Genomic DNA, 22,886 nt, shown 5'->3' on the forward strand with positions numbered 1-22,886 from the left:
GTGGGGGGGGTCTTCAATAGACCCCCAAAGCTCCATCTCCAAACCCGCCCCCCCCACCAACTGAGCATGCAGCTTAGTGCATCCGAGCATTTTGATTCTTTATTTAAAAAGCAACATTAAACACTTGCTGATCCCATCCAGTTGTATATGAACCCTTCTCAAATGGGGCACGCAGCAGACCGAGGCGCACTCAATACACGGGGCTGGGGTATCCTGGACAGCCCTCGGGGGTGGGGGGTCAGATACTCAGGGCAGTCCCCGACGGGTCAAATACTCGGTTGCAGCGCCCGGGGGTGGGGGTACAGATACTCGGGGCAGCCCCCGCCAGTGGAGGGGGGGGGGGGGGGGGGGGTCAGATACTCAGGGCAGCCCCCAGGGAGGTCAGATACTCAGGGCAGCCCCGGGGGGGGGGAAGGGTCAGATACTCGGGGCAGCCCCCCGGGGTGGGGGGTGGTGGGATGTCCCGGCCGGGCCCCCCCGGGACGGACAAAGTGCAACAGTGACCTCAGGAGGCAGCCACTGTGCAGCCGCAGGCCTGCTCAGCATCACCGAGCCAGCTCCAGCCATTGCCACTCAGGCACTGCCACACCGACTGAGCTACCCTGTAGAGCCCCTGCCCACACCAACCCCACCCCAGCCAAGCTGTCAGGCTCGGCGCTAAATTCACGCAGCCCTGTCATACAGAGTGCTGGCGGGGAGACGGCAGCAGGGCCGCCCATGCAGGAACAAGTCAGCACTGTGAGGCGGTAAGCTCAGCACCAAACCTCAGGCAACAAGGTGACCAGCACCAAAACATTCAGCCGCAGCACGTCCACAAGAACCTACATCTCTTGTTATACTTTCAACAGTGTTCTCGCAGTGCCCTCCTCCAGTACCTCACCAATGGTCATTCTTTCAAGCATTAAGCTAGACACTGAGTGCCAGCAAAATGTTTCACCATTTGCAGAAATTACTCTCAAAACAATTCTGTGCTCACTTAACATTTGCACAAACACCTTACCTGTTAAGGTGGGTGGATAGTGAATGATCTGGCTGCACCTCCACTCCACCACACCCAACCCATTTCTACTTAACTCTGTATCCCACCCTGACAGAGAAGAGTTAACACAGCTTGAACCACGGATTTGTCAATCAGGCAGCTGGGCAGAGACATGGGTGGGGGCATACGGAATGGTTCCAGCTCCCAAAGACTCTCTCAACTTAACATTTTGAAGCTAAACAAGACAAGAACATCTCTTGGACGAAGATGATGACTAGTTCAAAATCCCAAAGAGATGCTTATAGATACAAATCCAACAATAAAATATTATCCATAGGGAAAATTTCCAGTAAGACACTAATTCAAACACAGTGATAGTTTTGTAAGGGAAAGAGTCTGAAATTTAAAAACTTACCATAATCCTGTCATAAAATAACCCCCTGAACATCAGGCAGTTAATACATCAACACGTCTGTTTCTGCCTTTCCAGAACCTGATTCTCAGAACACCCCTTTTACTCACTCAAGAGGACACAGTACCGTATCCATTCATATACAACACAGCTTCAGAGAAAATGAGACATGAGTTCAAACAAATGTCATTGTGAATATCACAGAATCAGAACAGTCCTCTGTACTGAGATACAGGTTCCTGACACCCTCTCCATGAGCCTTCGCAATGCAGCCAGAGTGAACTCAGTTCGGTTCCGAACAAGTGGCAATTTGAACACAACCTAGACTGGGTTCAGTCCACAAGGACACACACACTACTTTTATTTATACTTCAGTTTGCAGCTTTGATTCAGTTTGTAAGTTCACAGCCTCAACCCTCATTAACTTGGCTTCTGTACAGTGAACAGCAAAGCTGCCTTTCAGACAGGAACACTGAACACCAGGTACAGACTAGAACAATGCCTCACATTAGCACAGCACAGCTCACAAACAGTACCCAATGTTTATTACAGGCTGAAGGCTCCAATTTGAGAAAGCGAAAGGTTTTAGCACTTGGCGATTCCCGGGGTTCATTCAAGTCTGGACTGTGTGTTGATCCGGATGAGTTAAAATTGGTGCAGAGCTCATGGCCTCAGTAGAGCTGCTTCAGAATTGAATGATGCCTCCAGCGGATGCAGATTCCACCCGTAACAGCAGCTCATCCTCAAATCTGACTGTTCAGGTCAATGCAGAGCCTCACGATTTGACAGATTCACAAATGCTCACTGCTTTTCATTCGTATCCTAAAGGTTTCACCGGATATATACCAGGTAGAAGAGGTGAACATCTTTAAAAGCTTGTTTCTCTTTCGGGGGATAGGGGAGAGAAGAGGGGCAATAGCTGGAGACCATGTGAGTTATCACTTACCAGTCCTGTGGATCTGTAGCCCAGTTGCTTCTGTCCATATCCTCATAGGATCTCAATGCACACATCAGCAAGCTGTGCATCACGAAAAATATATCATGCAGTGTAACAAAGTTTGACCAATCTGTGGTGAAACTCTGGGATGTGGAAACGACAATTGGCGGTGGATGGGGAGGGGGGGGTCAGTGGGAAGGTGAAAAGGAGATAGTGGGGTCAAGAATCACAAGTAGATTCACGTCAAGTGCATTTCATCATTGATAATACTGGCTGTGGTCAGCAGATTGGTGGCTGCAACGATCATTCTCTTACACAGGAGTCAAGCAGCTAACGCAATCATCTCACCAGCCTTAAACATCATGTGTGGAGCGGATATGGCCACACAGTACACTTATGACTGCGTTGTGAGAATGTGTAAGCACAAGTGTGTACTGAAATGTCTCATGGTGACGGAGGACAGCGACTGTACTGCACACGGTATCTATTGACTGGAATCTCATGAATGGTGTCAGATTCACAAATGGTTTTACAAGGGATGAGGTCCTCAACATCCTCGCCCATAAGCCAATCTTGGACAAGCTCGCCCATTTCATCGGTCACATGATCCTCCAGCCAGCGGTTGTGCCATTCCAGAAACTGCTGGTGCTGATGTCGGGTAACCTGGCACTGAGACTGTTGGCGGGGGGGGGGAGAGGGCAGGCAGGAGACAGAGAGGGGGTGGAAGACACAAGGAGAGAGAGAACAAATGGGAGGGATGGGGAAAATAGAGAAGGATGAGAGAAAAAGAGAGAGTTTCAAGGTAAAGATATTAGGAAGTTAGAGACACAGAGAGAATGGCATGAATGAATTAATGGTTGTATCGTAAACACAGAATCATTACAATATGCAACCCACTAATAAATGTTTGCAACAGGCTAAATAACCATGCAGTGTGACAGAGCTGTAGACAGCAGACACATACGCAGATGACTAATAGGAGACATCATTAGATACTGTTCACTGAGGTTCAAGTATCAGGAACAGAGCAAGTTCCATTTCACACACCCACTGTCCAAGGACACAGACAGCACGGAATTATATGCAGAGTAAAGTTCCCTCTGCACGATCCCCACCTATCACTGTTAGGACAGGTACTGCACAGGGTTACGTACAGAGAGCAAAGCTGTCCAGATGAGCGTTGGGCTCTAACTCAGAGGAGGAGCTGGCATTACCCTGAATTTTTCATGGCTCTTACAAGTCCCTAAGTCAGATCCCTATTCAGAGCAGTCATTCAGAGGACCCTCACAGACTGGATGCTGATGTTCACTGGTTTCTAACACTCCTCCATAACAGTAGCCCTGACACTAACTCCTCTTCTTTCAGGATGGCAACAGAGAATGGCAGTAGGTTAGGCAGCAGCGTTTTATCACTGCAGCTACAACGCAGGCTAGACGGGCAAGTAATTGAAGAGTGTGTCTGTCAGACCCCTCGCTTCACATCTTGCCAGGTCAACTTGAGTATGAGTAAGAGATGGATGAACAGTTACCTCACGAGCCCGATGTAACGCTCCACAGCGATACATGAAGTCTTCAGAGTTCATGACATACACAAGTTTGTGAGTGTTCAGTTTAAACTTGCAGTCAATGTTGTTTGAGTTCTCCACTCCGACACAGCATTGCTTGTTGTTTCTGCTCTCATTTCTCATTGACAGAAACTGCTTCTGTTGCCATTTTCGAAATTTTCGAAGGTTTCTGCAAAACATCAAGGCTATTTTAACATCCATGAAATTGCTGGGTAGTTTTGATGACATGGGTATGGAAAGTTTGTCTAGACGAGGGACACTGTTTACGACGGAGGAGTTGCACTTTCAGGATAGAGATGAGGAGAGATAATGTCATCCCACCCGCCGACCTGTCCGTCCTCCCTGGACTGACCTATCTCCTCCCTACTTCCCCAACTACACTCACCTTTACTGGCTCCGTCCCCGCCTCTCTAACTTGTCTGTCTCCTCTCCATCTATCTTCTCCTCTATTCATCTTCAATTCGCCTCCCCCTCTCTCCCTATTTATTTCAGAACCCTCTTCCCCTCCTCCATTTCTGACAAAGGGTCTAGGCCCGAAACGTCAGCTTTTCTGCTCCTCTGATGCTTCTTGGCCTGCTGTGTTCATCCAGCTCCACACCTTGTTATCTCTAGAGATGAGCACAATTTTTTTTCTCAGACAGTTGTGTGAATTTGGACCTCTGCCTCAGAAGCCATTGGAGGTGGGGTGGGTCTCAATGGATATTTTTGAGACGGAGGTACATAGATTTCCCTGTCTCACAAGAATCTAAGGACTTCATGGAAATGTGGAGTTTGAAACACATGAGCTATCATATTATTGAATGGCAGAGTGGGCTTGAGGGGCTGAATGGCCTACTTCTGCTCTTAATGTGTGTTTATATGCAAACTATTTCCGTCTTTCCACATCTCCAACATTACAATTCAAAGATACCAGGACCTAGAAATACCCCAGTGTTCCAAAGTCAGATTAATCAGAGGTAAAGTGGTAATATCCTCTTTATTTTGGACTGTACATGAATAATGTGCTCACTATTCTCTATAAAAGGACAGAAAACAACATAATAAAATGTGAGGCTGGATGAACACAGCAGGCCAAGCAGCATCTCAGGAGCACAAAAGCTGACGTTTCGGGCCTGGACCCTTCATCAGAGAGGGGGATGGGGGGAGGGAACTGGAATAAATAGGGAGAGAGGGGGAGGCGGACCGAAGATGGAGAGTAAAGAAGATAGGTGGAGAGGGTGTAGGTGGGGAGGTAGGGAGGGGATAGGTCAGTCCAGGGAAGACGGACAGGTCAAGGAGGTGGGATGAGGTTAGTAGGTAGCTGGGGGTGCGGCTTGGGGTGGGAGGAAGGGATGGGTGAGAGGAAGAACCGGTTAGGGAGGCAGAGACAGGTTGGACTGGTTTTGGGATGCAGTGGGTGGGGGGGAAGGGCTGGGCTGGTTGTGTGGTGCAGTGGGGGGAGGGGATGAACTGGGCTGGTTTAGGGATGCAGTGGGGGAAGGGGAGATTTTGAAACTGGTGAAGTCCACATTGATACCATATGGCTGCAGGGTTCCCAGGCGGAATATGAGTTGCTGTTCCTGCAACCTTCGGGTGGCATCATTGTGGCAGTGCAGGAGGCCCATGATGGACATGTCATCAAGAGAATGGGAGGGGGAGTGGAAATGGTTTGCGACTGGGAGGTGCAGTTGTTTGTTGCGAACTGACAAACAACTGCACCTCCCAGTCGCAAACCATTTCCACTCCCCCTCCCATTCTCTTGATGACATGTCCATCATGGGCCTCCTGCACTGCCACAATGATGCCACCCGAAGGTTGCAGGAACAGCAACTCATATTCCGCCTGGGAACCCTGCAGCCATATGGTATCAATGTGGACTTCACCAGTTTCAAAATCTCCCCTTCCCCCACTGCATCCCTAAACCAGCCCAGTTCATCCCCTCCCCCCATTGCACCACACAACCAGCCCAGCCCTTCCCCCCCACCCACTGCATCCCAAAACCAGTCCAACCTGTCTCTGCCTCCCTAACCGGTTCTTCCTCTCACCCATCCCTTCCTCCCACCCCAAGCCGCACCCCCAGCTACCTACTAACCTCATCCCACCTCCTTGACCTGTCCGTCTTCCCTGGACTGACCTATCCCCTCCCTACCTCCCCACCTACACCCTCTCCACCTATCTTCTTTACTCTCCATCTTCGGTCCGCCTCCCCCTCTCTCCCTATTTATTCCAGTTCCCTCCCCCCATCCCCCTCTCTGATGAAGGGTCCAGGCCCGAAACGTCAGCTTTTGTGCTCCTGAGATGCTGCTTGGCCTGCTGTGTTCATCCAGCCTCACATTTTATTATCTTGGAATCTCCAGCATCTGCAGTTCCCATTATCTCAGAAAACAACATAATATCCTTCTCAGACAAAGTGAGAATGTGGCCAGGATAGCAGTGTGTGAACTCACCTGGGTAAAAACACTGGCTTGTAAAAGAACCCATCTGTCTGATCAAACTGCATTGCCTCTGGGCCTGCATACTGCTCCATGTAACTTGTTAAATTCTGCCAATGAGAAAGATGAAGGAGAATTACACTCAACATTAATATTTTAATAGCTTTTTTTGGGATGCGGATGTGGTTGGCAAGGCTGGCATTTATAATTCATTTTGAAAAGCAGGTGGTGAGCTGCCTTGGGCAACTGCTGTAGTCCACATGGTGTAAGGCCATTCAATGCTGTTAGGAAGGTTTTTATACCCGTACACAGTGAAGGAACAGCAATATATTTCCTCGGGAGGTAATCGTCTAGTGGTTTTATCACTTGATTACCTGGGTTCTTCTGAATTAGTAATGTTTTGCGGACCCAGGTTCAAATCCCACCATGGCAAATGGTGGAATTTGATTTCATAAAAATCTGGATGAAAAGTCTAGTGATGACCATGAAACTATCATTGATTGTAGTAAAAACGCATCTGGTTCAGGAATGTCCTTTGAACTGGACAATAAACTGCTGTCCTTACCTGGTCTGGCCCTAGACTCATGGTAATGTGAATGATTCTGTGAGACAGGGGAAGAATCAAAGGTTTCCATAGGTAGCTGGAAATGTGGAGTTTGAAACACAGAATGGCAGAGCAGGCTGGAAGGGCTGAATGGCCTACTTTTGCTCTTAACGTGTGTTTATATTTAAAATATTTCCGTCTTTCCACATCTCAGGACCCAAGGAATACCCCTTTGGGTAATTAGGGATGGGCAATAAATGCTGGGCAAACTGGTGATTAATCGTTAAGTGAGGACAGTGAGTGGCTTGGAGGGGATCTTGAATTGGTGGTGGTCCCCATGTATCTGCTGTCCCTGTCCTTTGAGATGGAAGTGGAGGTGGGTTCAAGAGGCTCTGTCTAAGGTGCCTTGGTGAATTTCTGCAATGCATCTTGTAGATGGTACTCACTGCTGCTACTGAGTGTCGGTGGTGATAATGAAAGTAGTCGGTGGCTTTGTTTTATGGGCTGGTCAGTAGCAAACGTAACCCCCACTATTTAAGTAAGGAAGCAGACCGAAAACTAGAAATTATAGACTAGTTAGCCTGTCATCAGTAGTGGACAACATGCTAGCGGTCATTGTATGGGGTTTAAAAGCAAAGCACTTGGGGAAAAAAGTGGTAGGTTGGGACAGAGTCAGCATGGTTTTCCAAAAGGGAAACCAAGCTTGACAAATCTACTGGAATGTTACAAGGATGTAACTAATGGAAATGACAAGGGAAAGCCATTGGATGTGGATTACTTGGACTTTCAGAAAAAGATTAGTACATAAAATTAAATTGCATGGGTTTGGGGGCAGTATACGGACATGGATAGAAAACTGACTAGCAGACAGGAAACAGAATGTAGTAATAAGCAGGCCATTTTCTGAATGGCAGCAAGTGACTAGTGAGGTACCCCAGGGATCAATGCTCAGTCTCCAGCTATTCACAATAATGAGTTAGATGAGGAAACTAAATGTAATATCCGCAGGTTTGCAGGTTACATAAAGCCGGGTAAGACAGGGAACTGAGAGGAGGAAGCAGAGATGCTTCAAAAGAGATGGACAAAATGAGTGAGTGGGCAAATACAAAGCAGACAATGTAGAAAAATGTGAGGTTATCCACTTTGGAACAAAAAAACAGGAGGGCAGATTATTATCTGAACGGCGATAGATTGGGAAAGTAGGAAATGCAACGGGACCTCTCAGTGATGCCTAAAATGAAGGAGTACAGATTCATCAGCTAAGGGGCAGATGATCCTGGTGGTGGTGGAATCATAGAAGCCCCACAGTGGATAAAGAGGCCACTTGGTCCATTGAGTTCACACTGACCCTATAAATAGCACTCCACCCAGACCCAGCCCCAGACCCTCACCCTATCCCAACAACCCCACATTTCCCATGGCCAATCCACCTAACCTGCACATCGTTGGACTGAGATGGGAAACTGGAGCACCTGGTGGAAACCCACACAGATACAGGGAGAATGTGCAAACTCCACACAGTCACCCGAGGGTAAAACTGAACCCGGGTCCCTGGCGCTGTGAGGCAGCAGTGATGGTACATGGTAATCAGCAGGAGGCTTCCTTGCCCATGCTTCACCTGATGCCATGTGACTTTATGGGTTTCACAGTCAATGTCAGGGTCAATACAACCCAACTTTATATCACTGCGCTGCAATCTCTGGTGGCAAACCCAAAATGATGGTATTATCTAAGATTGCGTGTAAGATTAGAGTCCATGAATATGACTGTCAGCTGCTACTGATTTGTGGGACAGCTCTCTCAACTGCCTTTTTTGGACTCTGTAGGGATCTGATACAACTGAGCGGCTTGCTGGGCCATTTCAGAGGGTACTTAACAGATAACTGCACTCAGTCATCAGGAGTCAGACCAGGCAATTTCTTTTCCTGAAGGATTTTAATGAATCAGATGGCTTGTTGTAACAAACTAAAATGGTGTTTCATAGTCACCATTTCTGACCGGGGATCTGTGACCAATGGTGTTTCACAGGGATAAATCCCCGTTGTTTTTAGTGTGATACATATATTTTGAGGAGAATGTAGCCGGTCTGATTAGTAAGTTTGCAGACGACACAAAGGTTGAGGATACTGATAGTGAGGAGGATTGTCAGAAGATACAGCGGGATACAGATAGGCTGGAGTTTCGGGTAGAGAAATGGCAGATGGAGTTTAATCCAGACAAGTGCAAGGTGATGCATTTTGGAAGACTAATTCAGGAGGGAAGTATCTGCCTGGTCTGACTCCTGATAATTGAGTGTGGTTATCTCTTAGCGTTACGGTAATCCAGTGGCCAGACTGGTGGTTCAGATCTCTCTGCGACAGATAGTGACATTTGAATACAATAGTTTGGGAGTAAAGCTAGTCTAATGTACAAAGGACAGTATAGCACAGCAACAGGCCCTTCAGCCCATCAAGACGATGCCAACACATGATGCCTTTCTCAACGAAAACATTGCTCTGCACAGTAAGTGGCAGAATCCTTAGTAGCATCAATATACAGAAAGATTAGGTGTACAGGAGTTGGGGAAGTAATAGGCCTTGTGGTATTATCAATGGACTGTTAATCCAGAGACACAGTAACGTTCTGGGGGATTGGGTTCAAATCCTGCCATGGCAAATGTAGATGGTGGAATCCGAATTCAATAAAAAGAAAATTTGGAATTAAGAGTCTGACAATGATCATTAAATCATCGCCAATTATTGGAAAAACCCATCTGGCTTACCAATGTTCTTTAGGGAAGGAAACTGCCATTCTTATGTGGTTTAGAATACACATGATTCCAGACACACAACAATGTGGTTGACTCTTAACTGGGCAACTGGAGATGGGCAAAGAATGCTGGCCTAGCCAGTGACACACTCATTCCATGTTAGTTATGAGGAAAGAATGGTCAAACTTGCTTTGTTTTCACTTGAGTCGAGGATGAGGGGTGACCTGATAAGAAGTTCACAAAATTATAACAGATGTGGATGGAATGAATAGTTGGAGTCTGTTTCCCCAGGTAGAAATGTCAATTACTCAGGGATATAGGTTTAAGGTAATAGGATTAAGTTTAAAGGAGATGTGAGAGGCAAGTTTTGTTTTTAAAAGCAGAGTATGGTAAGTGCCTGGAAGCACTGCCAGAGGTGGTAGCGCAGGCGGTCACAATTGCAATTTTTAAGATGTATCTTGAAAAACTGGTGAATAGACAGAGGAATGTGGACCATGCAGAGCAAAGTTTTTCATTGAGAAAAGCATCATGTGTTGGCATCGTCTTGATGGGCTGAAGGGCCTGTTGCTGTGCTATACTGTCCTTTGTACATTAGACTAGCTTTACTCCCAAACTATTGTATTCAAATGTCACTATCTGTCGCAGAGAGATCTGAACCACCAGTCTGGCCACTGGATTACCGTAACGCTAACGGTACACCCTGACATTAGCATTGTTGCACTTCATTGTATTCCCTTAAAATGTGCAATGGGTAGAAGCCACAGCAACTCCAGGAGCTGTTGGAGCACAGATTATTGCAGAAAATAAAATATCATAGTGTGATGGGTAACATACTGGACAGAGATTGGCTGGCTAACAGGAAGCGGAGGGTTGGGTTAAAGGCATAATTTTCTGAGTGGCAGGATGTAACGACTGGTGTGTCACAGGGAGTAGAGCTAGGACCTCAACTGTCCATAATTTAAGTAAGTGATTTGGACGAAGGAACTGCAGGTATGGTTGCCAGAGTAAGAAAACGTGAGGTTGTCCCTTTCATGGTAAAAGCTCAGACTTACAGGGATCTGAGTGTCCTCATGCATGAACTTCAAAATATCTGAATACAGGTACTGTAAGCAATTAGGAAAACTAATAAGATGTTAAAATGTATTGTTAGGGGAGCTGATTACAAGTGTAAGGAGGTTATGCTCCAGTTATACAGGTCATTGGTGAGATCACATCTGTAATACTATGTACTGCGCTGATCTGCTTAGTTAAGAAAGGATGCAAATGTGGTGGAAACAGTTCAGAGAAGGTTTACCAGACTAATAGCTTGAATGGGTGGGATGCCCTAAGATGAAAGGTTGGGTAGGTTGGGCCTGTATCCACTGGAGTGTCATAGAGTAAGAAATGACTTGATTGAAGCACGTAAGATTCCTAGGGGTCTTAACACAGTGGGTGTGGAGAGCATGGTTCATCATGTAGGAGAATCTGGAATTCACGGTCACTGTTTCAAAATTAGGGGTCAACCACTTACAAATGAAATGAAGGAAAATCTCTTTTCGCTGACGAGATTTAGAAAATTCATCCACAAGGAAGCAACATCCTTGAATGTTTCTAAGATAAAGATAGATAGATTTTGGATCAGCAATGGAGTAGAAGTTTATGGGGGTAATTAGATCAGACATGATCTTACTGAAGGGTGGAGCAAAGTTGAGGGGCAGAGAGGCCTATTGCTGCGCCTAACTCATGTGGTCCTTTGGAACAGAAACCAGATCATTGCAGCTACCAGGAATCTCAAACAAAATCAGCGAATATAAGCAGGACAACTCTGTGCGCCCATCAAGTCCACTTCCTTTAAAGTCCAGCTTTGGTGGTGAATCATTGAAACACGAGAAAACATTACAGTTGGAAGAGCTGAGCATTCCATCTGCAGCCTTCCTGGGATTCCCAAATAACCCAAATCCTCGAGATTCCCGCCGAGGTGTGAGTAGCCACACACACCCACAGGAGAGGAGGGAAAAATTCTCACCTGCAGCTCCAGGGGATCATCAGAAGGGGCTTCCTCTGTGTCCAACAGTTCAATTGTCATAGAAACACGTCCTTTGCTCTGGATAAACATAATCTGCAGCAAAAGGAACAAAAAAAAATCACTTCAGTTCGATAACACCCCGATTTAAACCCTCTGTCACTCTCTCCCATGTCTAGAACCTTTTTGATTCACTCCCATCCACATTCAACCTCCTAGCCCCCACCTCAGCAGTCAATCATGAAAACCTATCCAGCAGATTGGGCCTGAGGTCCTGACACTAACCGTGCTCACTGGTTTATTTGTTACTGTCCCTGCTGATAGGTTCTGGGCCTTTTTCCCTTTCCCCCTTGTTAACACTGTGCCTTGGGCAGTGTTCCATTGGACATCACTACAGTGTTGTCTGAATCTCTGACATTGCACTTTAGAAAGTCTGTGAATGCAGAAACCATGGCCGCTACATTCCATCTCTGGAGCCACAAACCAGCAAGCTCTCAAATCACACAGAGATCAGCAAGCTTTCACCTCTGGCAGTGGGTACAAAAAGCAAGGCCCTGACTGGACCGCCTGTGCCGGCACCCCCCTCCACTCCCCACACAGGCAGCAGCCACCCGTGCCGGCCCCGCACGCATGCACAAACAGGCAGCAGCCGCCTGTGCCGGCCCCACATACTGACAGCAGTCACTTGAGACACTCCTGTTCCAGTGCAAGGGTCATGGATAAAGTGAGCCGCTCTCACCTTGAAGCAATTTTCATCAGGCATGATGCGCTCAGTCTTCAGCTGGTAGGCTGCTTCCAGGGTCGCTCTGACACACTGGGAGGACAAACTACCTCCAGCTGCTCCTCGCTTCCTCTCACTCAGGTAAACCTCAGTTGCCTGCACACACACATCATCACTCACTAGATGCTGTAGCTGGTACGAAACAAGAAACAGAGAGTTGACTGTCAGCTCTAGCAAGGGAGTAGCTACATTTCATTTCAAAGTCACAAAGGTTCAGGTCCCAAAAATTCGGCCTGACTTTCTAGTGCAGTGTGGTGTGATTAATCCCCCTCATCCTCACGTACCACCCCACCAACCTCTGGATCCAACGCATCATCCTCTGACACTTCCACCACCTGCAATCCGACCCCACCACCAAAGACATGTCTTCCTCCCCACCCTTGTCTGCTTTCCGGAGGGACCACTCTCTCCGTGATTTCCTTGTTTGCTCCACTCTCCCCTCCAACCCCACCACACCCGGCACTTGCCCCTGCAACCGCAGGAAGTGCTACACTTGCCCCCACACCTCCTCCCTCACCCCCATCCCAGGCCCCAAGAAGATTTCCACATCAAGCAGATGTTCACCTGCACATCTGCCAATGTGGTACACTGCATCTGCTGTACCCTACATCGGGGAAACCAAGCGGAGGCTTGGGGACTGCTTTGCAGAACACCTACACTCGGTTCACAATAAACACCTGCACCAACCAGTCACAAACCATTTTAACTCCCCCTCTCATTCTTTAGACGACATGTCCATCATGGGCCTCCTGCAGTGCCACAATGATGCCACCCGAAGGTTGCAAGAACAGCAACTCATATTCCGCTTGGGAACCCTGCAGCCCAATGGTATCAATGTGGACTTCACCAGCTTCAAAATCTCCCCTTCCCCCACTGCATGCCAAAACCAGCCCAGCTCGTCCCCTCCCCCCACTGCATCCCAAAACCAGCCCAGCTCATCCCCAACTCCCTAACCTGTTCTTCCTCTCACCTATCCCCTCCTCCCGCTGCAAGCCGCACTCCCATTTCCTACCTACTAATCTCATCCCATCCCCTTGACCTGTCCATCCTCCCTGGGCTGACCTATCTCCTCCCTACTTCCCCACCTACACTCACCTCTACTGGCTCCATCCCTGCCTTTTTAACTTGCCTGTCTCCTCTCCATCTATTTTCTCCTCTATCCATCTTTGATCCACCTCTCCCTCTCTCTTTACTTATTTCAGAACCGTCTCCCCCTCCCCCATTTCTGATGAAGTGTCTAGGCCCGAAACGTCAGCTTTCCTGCTCCTGAGATGCTGCTTGGCCTGCTGTGGTCATCCAGCCCCACACCTTGTTATCTCGGTGTAGATATTATCGGGCTGGAAGTCGGTGGTGCTGTAGCCTGATACAACAAAGGACTCAGATTAAGAACAGGCAATCAATATCACCTGGATGCAAGGCTAATGTATTCACATCGCCATGAAAAGTACTGCAGAGGAAATGGTTTTTTGTGATGATGCTTCCCCACAAGTTCATGAAGATATAGACAGGCAGCAGGTTGTGGGATTGGGGGGGGGGGAAGGGTTTGCTTGGGTCTAAGGGTCACATAGTCAGATGCTGGAAGGAGATGATCAAGGAGACACACTCCGTAGGAAGGGGCACAGTATAGCAGCAGTTAGCCATTCTTGAAGTCATGACGTTCTGGGTCTATGATCTGACATCAGAATATTACCCTTCAACTGCCCCCCCAGCCTGTGCCTCCTGACCACCTTCTGTACAGAGTGAAGTGAAACTGGCTACATCACATACCTCCTACCAGCCCCACTCACTCCACGAGAAACCACCTGCACTCACCTGCCGTACAATGTTCTGAATCAGTTTATCAACTGTGAAACCAATGTAGGCATGGATGGTGAACATTTCACGCAATGTGTCTTCATACTGTGTGGGTTCAATGTTCCCATCCAACAAATTCCTCACCATGTCCAGAAAGGCTGGGTAATACTCCTCCAACTCAATTTCACCTAAAGATCCAAATGTAGGAATGTTTCAATATATCAAACACAACAACACTTAGCCATATGGGAAACTGAAAACAGGGTCACAGCTTTCACCTTCAAACTGTGCTGCTATTTGATCTCAGCCAGAAGAAACGAGGATTAGCTACAATGTTTCCTAAAAATGTGGAGAGATGGCGGCAGAGTGGTAATATGACCAGCAATCCAGAGACTCAGGCTAATAGCCTGGCTTCCCGAGTTTAGATTAGATTAGATTACCTATAGTGTGGAAACAGGCCCTTCGGCCCAACAAGTCCACACCACCCGTTGAAGCATCCTACCCAGACCCATCCTCCTACAACCCACACACCCCTGAACACTATGGGCAATTTAGCATGGCCAATCCACCTAGCCTGCACATCTTTGGACTGTGGGAGGAAACTGGAGCACCTGGAGGAAACCCACGCAGACACAGGGAGAATGTGCAAACTCCACACAGACAGTCACCTGAGGCTGGAATCGAACCCAGGTCCCTGACGCTGTGAGGCTGCAGTGCTAACCACTGAGCCATCGTGCCGCCCCAAATTTATTCCACCATGAGAGCTGGTGTCAATTGAAATTCAGGCTAGTCTCAATAATGGTTGCCGGAAAATTATCATTTGCTTTCGACGACCATCAATCTGGTTCACAGATGTTACCTGGCCTGGCCAACTTGTGATTTCAGGTCTGCAACAATGTGATTGCCAAGCTAGCGACTCGGTCAGGGCCATGAGGGATCAATAACGAATGTTGGCCTTGCTATTAACACCAATATGCCATTGCCTGACAGCATCCCTTCCTCAGCTCACATACGTGATCTAACTGAAAGACAGAACTGCTCTGAGGGGGAAAATGGCCTCTTCTTAACTGCACTGTAGAAATGAAAGCAAACAAAGAGAGCAGGTCTTCAGGAACCGTACTTTGTTGTTTCAGCCTGAGCTCCACAGCAGGATCACTTGCTTTCTCTTTCCTCCCATCCTGTAATTGTTTCTCCTTCTCCTTCTCCATTTGATATTCCAGCAGCTGCTTCTCAGCCTGTCTGTAAATGCGCAACAGCCGGTAGCACAGAATCTGATGCAGCCTTAGAAAAAAGTACCAATTATTATTTACAAAGAAGAGATTGTAGACGTCATCCAGGTTCTTCTGATATTCTGCCACTTGGTCTCGCAGATCAAGCCGCTCCTCAGCTACGCTGCTTTGTGGAGAAGCTGTACCTTTCTGCACAGTGTCTGCATTACTGCTCTGACTGTGCCGAGGAACACTTTCCATCTCATCGTCTGTTGAATCCTCAGATTCACTCAGTTCACCACGCTGGGTAAAGAACAGATCGGGCACAAAATGGTAGATGATACGCTTGATGTGATCCTTGTCCTCCTTCTGAATGGTTGGCTGTCGCTTCACGTGATAAATAATCAGAGATGCAGCATCCTCCATAATCTGTTTATCCTCATAGACGAACATCAAGTGGGGACCGCTGACACCTGGGCAGCCCTCCTCAGAGTTTTGCTCCTGACGCTACATTAGAAGAAAGGGAAAGGTTAACACCCAAGATCTTCACATTTGTACCAAATCTGAAAGTACACAATGCTTGCAGTTCCAGACCAGCCAGCCCCAACCTGGATCTCATCCGACTAACCCAAAAGCACCAGGATGAAGGTCTACCTTAGCCAGTCCCGAGTGACAGAGAAATCTTTCCAACCTGATTGCAATCATGGAAATTAGTCCTCCAAGGTAAATAAAAAGAAAAACTGAAATAGTGCCTGTTTCTATCTTTCACGTCTTGTTGCTACTGTCAAACCTTCCCTTCAACCCATTCTGTGTCCTGACACAAATGTGAAAACAGTGACAGGTTAAAAATAATTAGAGTGGAACCACAGAGAGCCCACAGTGCAGAAGGAAGCCATTTGGCCATTGAGTCTGTACTGAACAGCATCCCATCCAGACCCAGCCTCCTACCTCATCTAGTAACACCACATCAAGTAACCCCACATCATGAGGGGTATAGACAGGGTGGATAGCAAAAAGCTTTTTCCCCAGAGTGGGGGACTCAATTACTAGCGGTCATGAGTTCAAAGTGAGAGGAGGAAAGTTTAAGGGAGATATGCGTGGGCAAGTTCTTTACACAGAGGGTGGTGGGCGCCTGGAACGCGTTGGACAGGTACATGGACGGGCAGGGAGCAAATGGACACAGACCGTTAGAAAATAGATGACAGGTTTAGACAGAGGATCTTGATCGGCACAGGCTTGGAGGGCCGAAGGGCCTGTTCCTGTGCTGTAGGTTTCTTTGTTGCATAGCTAATCCACCCAGCATACATATCCCTGAACATTACAGGTAATTTCAGCACAGCTAATTCACCTAACCTACCCATCTTTGGACCGTGGGAGATAATGGGAGCACCCACTGGAAATCCAAGCAGAGACAGGGTGAACACACAAACTCCACACACAGTCACCTGAGCGGAATCGAATCCAGGTCCCTGAGGTTGTGACGCAGTGCTAATGACTGAGCTACCACCATGTCTCTCCTAACTGAATCAAATTATCAGCAATCATACAAGTTCCTTCAGGAGCCTGCATTATTTCTTAAGGGCACTAATCCATCACTGTGGCCTGTGTCTAGGTCTCTGCCTCATGTCAATGACGATAACCATGAGTAAATTAAATGAAGGGCCATGCTGAGCACTGCTTTTATCACACCTCTCCAGGGTCTTTTTACAAAACCCGCATTTAGCCAGTAAACCGTGGGTCTATTGTTAGGGAAATGTCAGGTTACCTCATCATAAACACTCTCAATCTCATTCAACAAACTCTTGGAGCGTAGTGCCTTGGTGTCATTCTGCTTAAAGTTAACCCCCTGGTGATCCAGCGATTTCAGGTAGGATTTCTCATACTGCTCCCGCCAGATCTTGTTGAATCCTTGTTGTGCTTCCCGCCATTCTTCTTCCTTGGCTTTCAATCTGTAACAATTTGAATTTAATAAAACTTTCAGATCTGTAGCTCAGTTACAAACCTTTACATTGTGAGCTGCGATTTGAGGAATGAGCTTTGCAAAGAACAGTGAATTGCTGTATGTGCAGGCTTTTGTTCACTCTTTGCACTGAATCACCATGAGAAATAGGTAAAACAGCAAAACCAAGATCCCTGAAACACCCAGACACCACCTCCCCAACTCTCACTTAAACCAGGCGTGCAATCTGGAAAGCTAGGACGATATTTCAAACTGTGCCATCCAATTGATTCAGTTGACAAAATGTGCAGGATCCTTCAGAAAATAACCAGCTCCAACCATCGTCATCCCAAAGAAACATTGTTGCCAGATACTAATCTGAATTTAAGACTTTGAAATCTTTTTATTCAATCTGTTCAGAGGTGTTATGATAAAGCTCTAGAAAGTGAGACTTGAACCCAAGCCTCTGAACTCAGAGACAGGGACAGTACCACTGTGCCCTAAGTGACCCATAAGGACTTTTATTCAGCGAGTTTTGAGAAGATTTGTAGCTCAGGTTGAGGTTCTGGATGTGAGTTTGCTCGCTGAGCTGGAAGGTTAGTTTTCAGACGTTTCGTCACCATTCTAGGTAACAGATTTACATCACCAACCCAAGGAAACCTAACCAGATAAATAGAAAGCGGGACATAACACCAGCGCTTCGTCGGAGGCTCACTGATGATGTTACCTAGAATGGTGACGAAACGTCTGAAAACTAACCTTCCAGCTCAGCGAGCAAACTCACATCCAGGACTTTTATTCACACTAATAGTGAGGGCAAGATGCTTGCTACTGAATGTGTGACGAAGGGATTTCCAGGTGAAGTGATACGGATGTAAGAGAGACAACTGTGTCATACTGGATCGCAGTCCAGGCCAGACAGAATCATTTTCAACAAGATCTGTAAACGGATTAGAACAGGAGTCTTAGCAGATCAAAAAAAAGGCAAAGACCTGCAGATGCTAGAAATCTGAAAATGAAAACAGAAATCACTGCAGCAACTCAGCAGGTTTGGCAGCATCTACTGTGGGTCCAGTGACCCTTCTTCAGAGCCATTCAGAAACATTGTCTCTGCTTTACCTCTAAAGACGCTGAGTTGCTCCAGCTATTTCAGTTTTTGTTTGTGCCTGAGTAGGTTGCTCCACAGTGAGTCAGATCAGGCAGCGCAAGCCAATGGATTCATTGGATTCTGCAGCATTTTGTACCTGGAAGGTTTAATTAGTGACTGAGAGTTAATGGTACATCTCATATTAAATTTCACCTTTTCAGCACAACAGGGACAGCTGTGGCTGGATTTTTCTTAAGTCCATCGATTATTTCGGGTGCTTTATCTCCGTAAATACGATAGATGGCTCTGCGGTGGATGACCTCTGAAGTCCCTCCCAGACAGTTATCTAGACGATATTTATCCTGATCCTCCGGAGACATCCGTGTTAGTTTTTTTTGAACACTCTCAAGTACACGAATTGTAGCAAGGTTGGTTTCCAGGACAACATCAAGCTATTAGTGAAGAAACAACCAAAAGTGGACAGGCAATGGTGAACTAGAGCTGAGTATCCACTCGAACACACTCCTCTCCAAACCCAACTCCAGATTAGCAAAACCTGCTCTTAAACACAAGCCAATCACAGGGCAACCTTCCCTAAACCAATCCCTACGGGAAGTAACCTAACCACTTACATAGAACATTACAGCACAGTACAGGCCCTTTGGCCCTCGATGTTGTGCCGACATGTCATACCGATCTCAAGCCCACCTAACCTACACTATTCCATGTACGTCCATATGCTTATCCAATGACGACTTAAATGTACCTAAAGTTGGCGAATCTACTACCGTTGCAGGCAAAGTGTTCCATTCCCTTACTACTCTCTGAGTAAAGAAACTACCTCTGACATCTGTCCTATATCTTTCACCCCTCAATTTAAAGCTATGCCCCCTCGTGCTCGCCGTCACCATCCTAGGAAAAAGGCTCTCCCTATCCACCCTATCTAACCCTCTGATTATTTTATATGTTTCAATTAAGTCACCTCTCAATCTTCTCTCTAACGAAAACAGCCTCAAGTCCCTCAGCCTTTCCTCATAAGACCTTCCCTCAGTTAAGCCATGTACTACCATCAATTGAAAGTTACTTCTGGCGAAGGATTATGTCCAAAACATTTAATATTATTTAAAGCTCCTGTGACTGACTTATTGCAATAGCTTTTGGGAAGTCAGTTTCATTACCTCAAACCTTTCATCTTCACAGCGATGAAGCTGCTCTTCGTACGGAGTTTTCTTTGAGCTGACAAACGTGGAATCTTCTGACCAAGATGGGAATGAGACCCAAGTGTCATTCAGAACCTAAAAAGAGAGTGAAACACAAACAGACTGGTCAGAGGCAAGAACAGTGAAGACTGGCAGGTGCAACGTGTGGCCGCAAGGATTGAGGAAGAAATGAACAAAACGAAGAACAATCAGAGAACTCTTCGAGTAAAAAAACATATATAGCTAAAATAAAGAGATAAAGTGCTGGAGGAGAGGGAGAGAAAGTTCCAAAGAAAAGTTTACTCAGTGTCTGTGGAGGCAGAAACAATCAGGCCTGCTGAGTTTCTCCAGCACTTTCGCTTGTTATTTCAGATTTCCAGCATCCATAGCATCTTACTTTCACTAGTGCAATATTGTGAACTGCGCAACAAAACAAGTTGGGGTTGGGGGGGGGGGAAAAGATAGCTGAATTTGTTTACCAGGGCAAGTGTTATTACACATTTGCAAAGATCACCACTTCAGTTTCCAGAGCAAGATAAAAATCTACAAGCTCAGAAATCAGCTTCGAAAGCAGGGCTTCTGCTTGAAGTATTTCAAACACCAATGAGAATACAGCATTTGAGACAAAACAAACCCTCAAGATGTTTTAAATACAAAAACAAACTGAGGATGTTACAAATCAGAAACTGCTGGAGAAACTCAGCAGAACTGGCTGCATTTGTGGAGAGAAAGCAGAGTTAAAGTTTCAGATCCAGTCACCCTTCTTCAGATGCTAAAGATTCTTTAATGGAGTGCACTTGTTAAATAAATTGAAACAAGATAGTTCTAGATATTAGGAACCTAAATATTGCAGAAAGGTGACAAAATATGGGTTTCAGTGTAAGTTGGGCAAGATTTTGTTCCTTCATTCTGGTGATCCTAGTAGAGACAGATGTTCGCTTCAACAAAGAGTACAATTAGCGAGTTTTGAGAAGATTTGGAGCTCAGGTTGAGTTTCTGGATGTGAGTTTGCTCGCTGAGCTGGAAGGTTCATTTTTAGACGTTTCGTCACCATTCCAGGTAACATCATCAGTGAGCCTCCAGTGAAGCGCTGGTGTTATAGAACATAGAACATTACAGCACAGTACAGGCCCTTTGGCCCTCGATGTTGTGCCGACCTGTCATACCAATCTCAAGCCCATCCAGCCTACACTATTCCATGTACGTCCATATGCTTGTCCAATGACGACTTAAATGTACCTAAAGTTGGCGAATCTACTACTATTGCAGGCAAAGCGTTCCATTCCCTTACTACTCTCTGACGTCCGTCCTATATCTTTCACCCCTCAATTTAAAGCTATGCCCCCTCGTGCTCGCTGTCACCATCCTAGGAAAAAGGCTCTCCCTATCCACCCTATCTAACCCTCTGATTATTTTATATGTTTCAATTGTCACCCCTCAACCTTCTTCTCTCGAATGAAAACAGCCTCAAGTCCCTCAGCCTTTCCTCGTAAGACCTTCCCTCCATACCAAGCAACATCCTAGTAAATCTCCTCTGCACCCTTTCCAAAGCTTCCACATCCTTCTTATAATGCGGTGACCAGAACTGTACACAATACTCCAAATGCAGCCGCACCAGAGTTTTGTACAGCTTCACCATAACCTCTTGGTTCCGGAACTCGATTCCTCTATTAATAAAAGCTAAAACACTGTATGCCTTCTTAACAGCCCTGTCAATCTGGGTGGCAACTTTCAAGGATCTGTGTACATGTACACCGAGATCTCTCTGCTCATCTACACTACTAAGAATCTTACCATTAGCCCTGTACTTTGCCTTCCGGTTATCCTACCAAAGTGCATCACCTCACACTTGTCTGCGTTAAACTCCATTTGCCACCTCTCAGCCCAGCTCTGCAGCTTATCTATGTCTCTCTGCAACCTACAGCATCCTTCGTCACTATCCACAACTCCACTGACCTTAGTGTCGTCTGCAAATTTACTAACCCATCCTTCTACGCCCTCATCCAGGTCATTTATAAAAATGACAAACAGCAGCGGACCCAACACCGACCCTTGCGGTACACCACTAGTAACAGCTCTCCAGGATGAACATTTCCCATCAACTACCACCCTCTGTCTTCTTTCAGCAAGCCAATTTCCAATCCAAACTGCTATATCTCCCACAATTCCATTCCTCCGCATTTTGTACAATAGCCTATTGTGGGGAACCTTATCGAACGCCTTGCTGAAATCCATATACACATCAACCAGTTTACTCTCATCTACCTGTTTGGTCACCTTCCCAAAGAACTCAGTAAGGTTTGTGAGGCACGACCTTCCCTTCACATAACCGTGCCGACTATCCCTAATCAATTTATTCTTTTCTAGATGATTATAAATCCTACCCCTTACAACCTTTTCCAACACTTTACCAACAACTGAGGTAAGGCTCACTGGTCTATAATTACCAGGGTTGTCTCTACTCCCCTTCTTGAACAGGGGAACCACATTTGCTATCCTCCAGTCGTCTGGCACTATTCCTGTAGACAATGACGAGTTAAAGATCAATGCCAAAGGCTCGGCAATCTCATCCCTGGCTTCCCAGAGGATCCGACGATAAACCCCATCCGGCCCAGGGGACCTATCTATCTTCACCCTCTGAAAGATTTCTAATACCTCTTCCTTGTGAACCTCAATCCCACCTAGTCTAGTAGCCTGTATCTCAGTATTCTCGACAACATTGTCGTTTTCTAGAGTGAATACTGTTGAAAAAAATTCATTTAGCGCTTCCCCTATCTCATCTGACTCCACACACAACTTCCCACTACTATCCTTGATTGGCCCTAATCTTACTTTCGTCATTCTTTTATTCCTTAAATACCTATAGAAAGCCTTAGGGTTTACCCTGATCCTATCCGCCGACAACTTCTCATGTCTCCTCCTGGCTCTTCTGAGCTCTCTCTTTAGGTCTTTCCTGACTACCTCGTAGCCCTCAAGTGCCCTAACTGAGCCTTCACATCTCATCCTGACATAAGCCGCCTTCTTCCTCTTGACCAGATATTCCACTTCCTTCGTAAACCACGGCTCCTGCACTCCATAGCTTCCTCCCTGCCTGACAGGTACATATTTATCTAGGACACACAGGAGCTTTTCCTTGAATAAGCTCCACATTTCTACTGTGCCCATCCCCTGCAGTTTCCTTCCCCATTCTATGTTCCCTAAATCTTTCCTAATCTCATCGTAATTGCCTTTCCCCCAGCTATAACTCTTGCCCAGTGGTATACACCTATCCCTTTCCATC

General features: G+C 46.6%; 1 protein-coding gene across 3 annotated transcripts in view; it reads right to left on the minus strand.

Annotated features, from left to right (window-relative positions):
- Window positions 1-355: 355 nt before the first annotated feature.
- sin3b (SIN3 transcription regulator family member B) overlaps window positions 356-22,886 on the minus strand; it is a 50,631-nt gene continuing 28,100 nt past the window's right edge. For all 3 annotated transcript variants that reach the window (XM_048560007.2, XM_048560008.2, XM_048560006.2), the window contains exons 11-20: window positions 19,586-19,702; window positions 18,621-18,859; window positions 17,147-17,330; window positions 15,294-15,888; window positions 14,192-14,361; window positions 12,338-12,511; window positions 11,602-11,694; window positions 6,319-6,413; window positions 3,857-4,061; window positions 356-3,003 (exon numbers count right to left, since the gene is read on the minus strand). In XM_048560007.2, the coding sequence (XP_048415964.1) occupies window positions 2,773-3,003; window positions 3,857-4,061; window positions 6,319-6,413; window positions 11,602-11,694; window positions 12,338-12,511; window positions 14,192-14,361; window positions 15,294-15,888; window positions 17,147-17,330; window positions 18,621-18,859; window positions 19,586-19,702 (2,103 nt within the window). In that variant the 3' untranslated portion in view covers window positions 356-2,772. The remainder of the gene's footprint in view (window positions 3,004-3,856; window positions 4,062-6,318; window positions 6,414-11,601; window positions 11,695-12,337; window positions 12,512-14,191; window positions 14,362-15,293; window positions 15,889-17,146; window positions 17,331-18,620; window positions 18,860-19,585; window positions 19,703-22,886) is intronic.

This window comes from Stegostoma tigrinum, chromosome 30, assembly GCF_030684315.1.
Source record: "Stegostoma tigrinum isolate sSteTig4 chromosome 30, sSteTig4.hap1, whole genome shotgun sequence".
In the NCBI taxonomy this organism is placed as follows: Eukaryota; Metazoa; Chordata; class Chondrichthyes; order Orectolobiformes; family Stegostomatidae; genus Stegostoma; species Stegostoma tigrinum.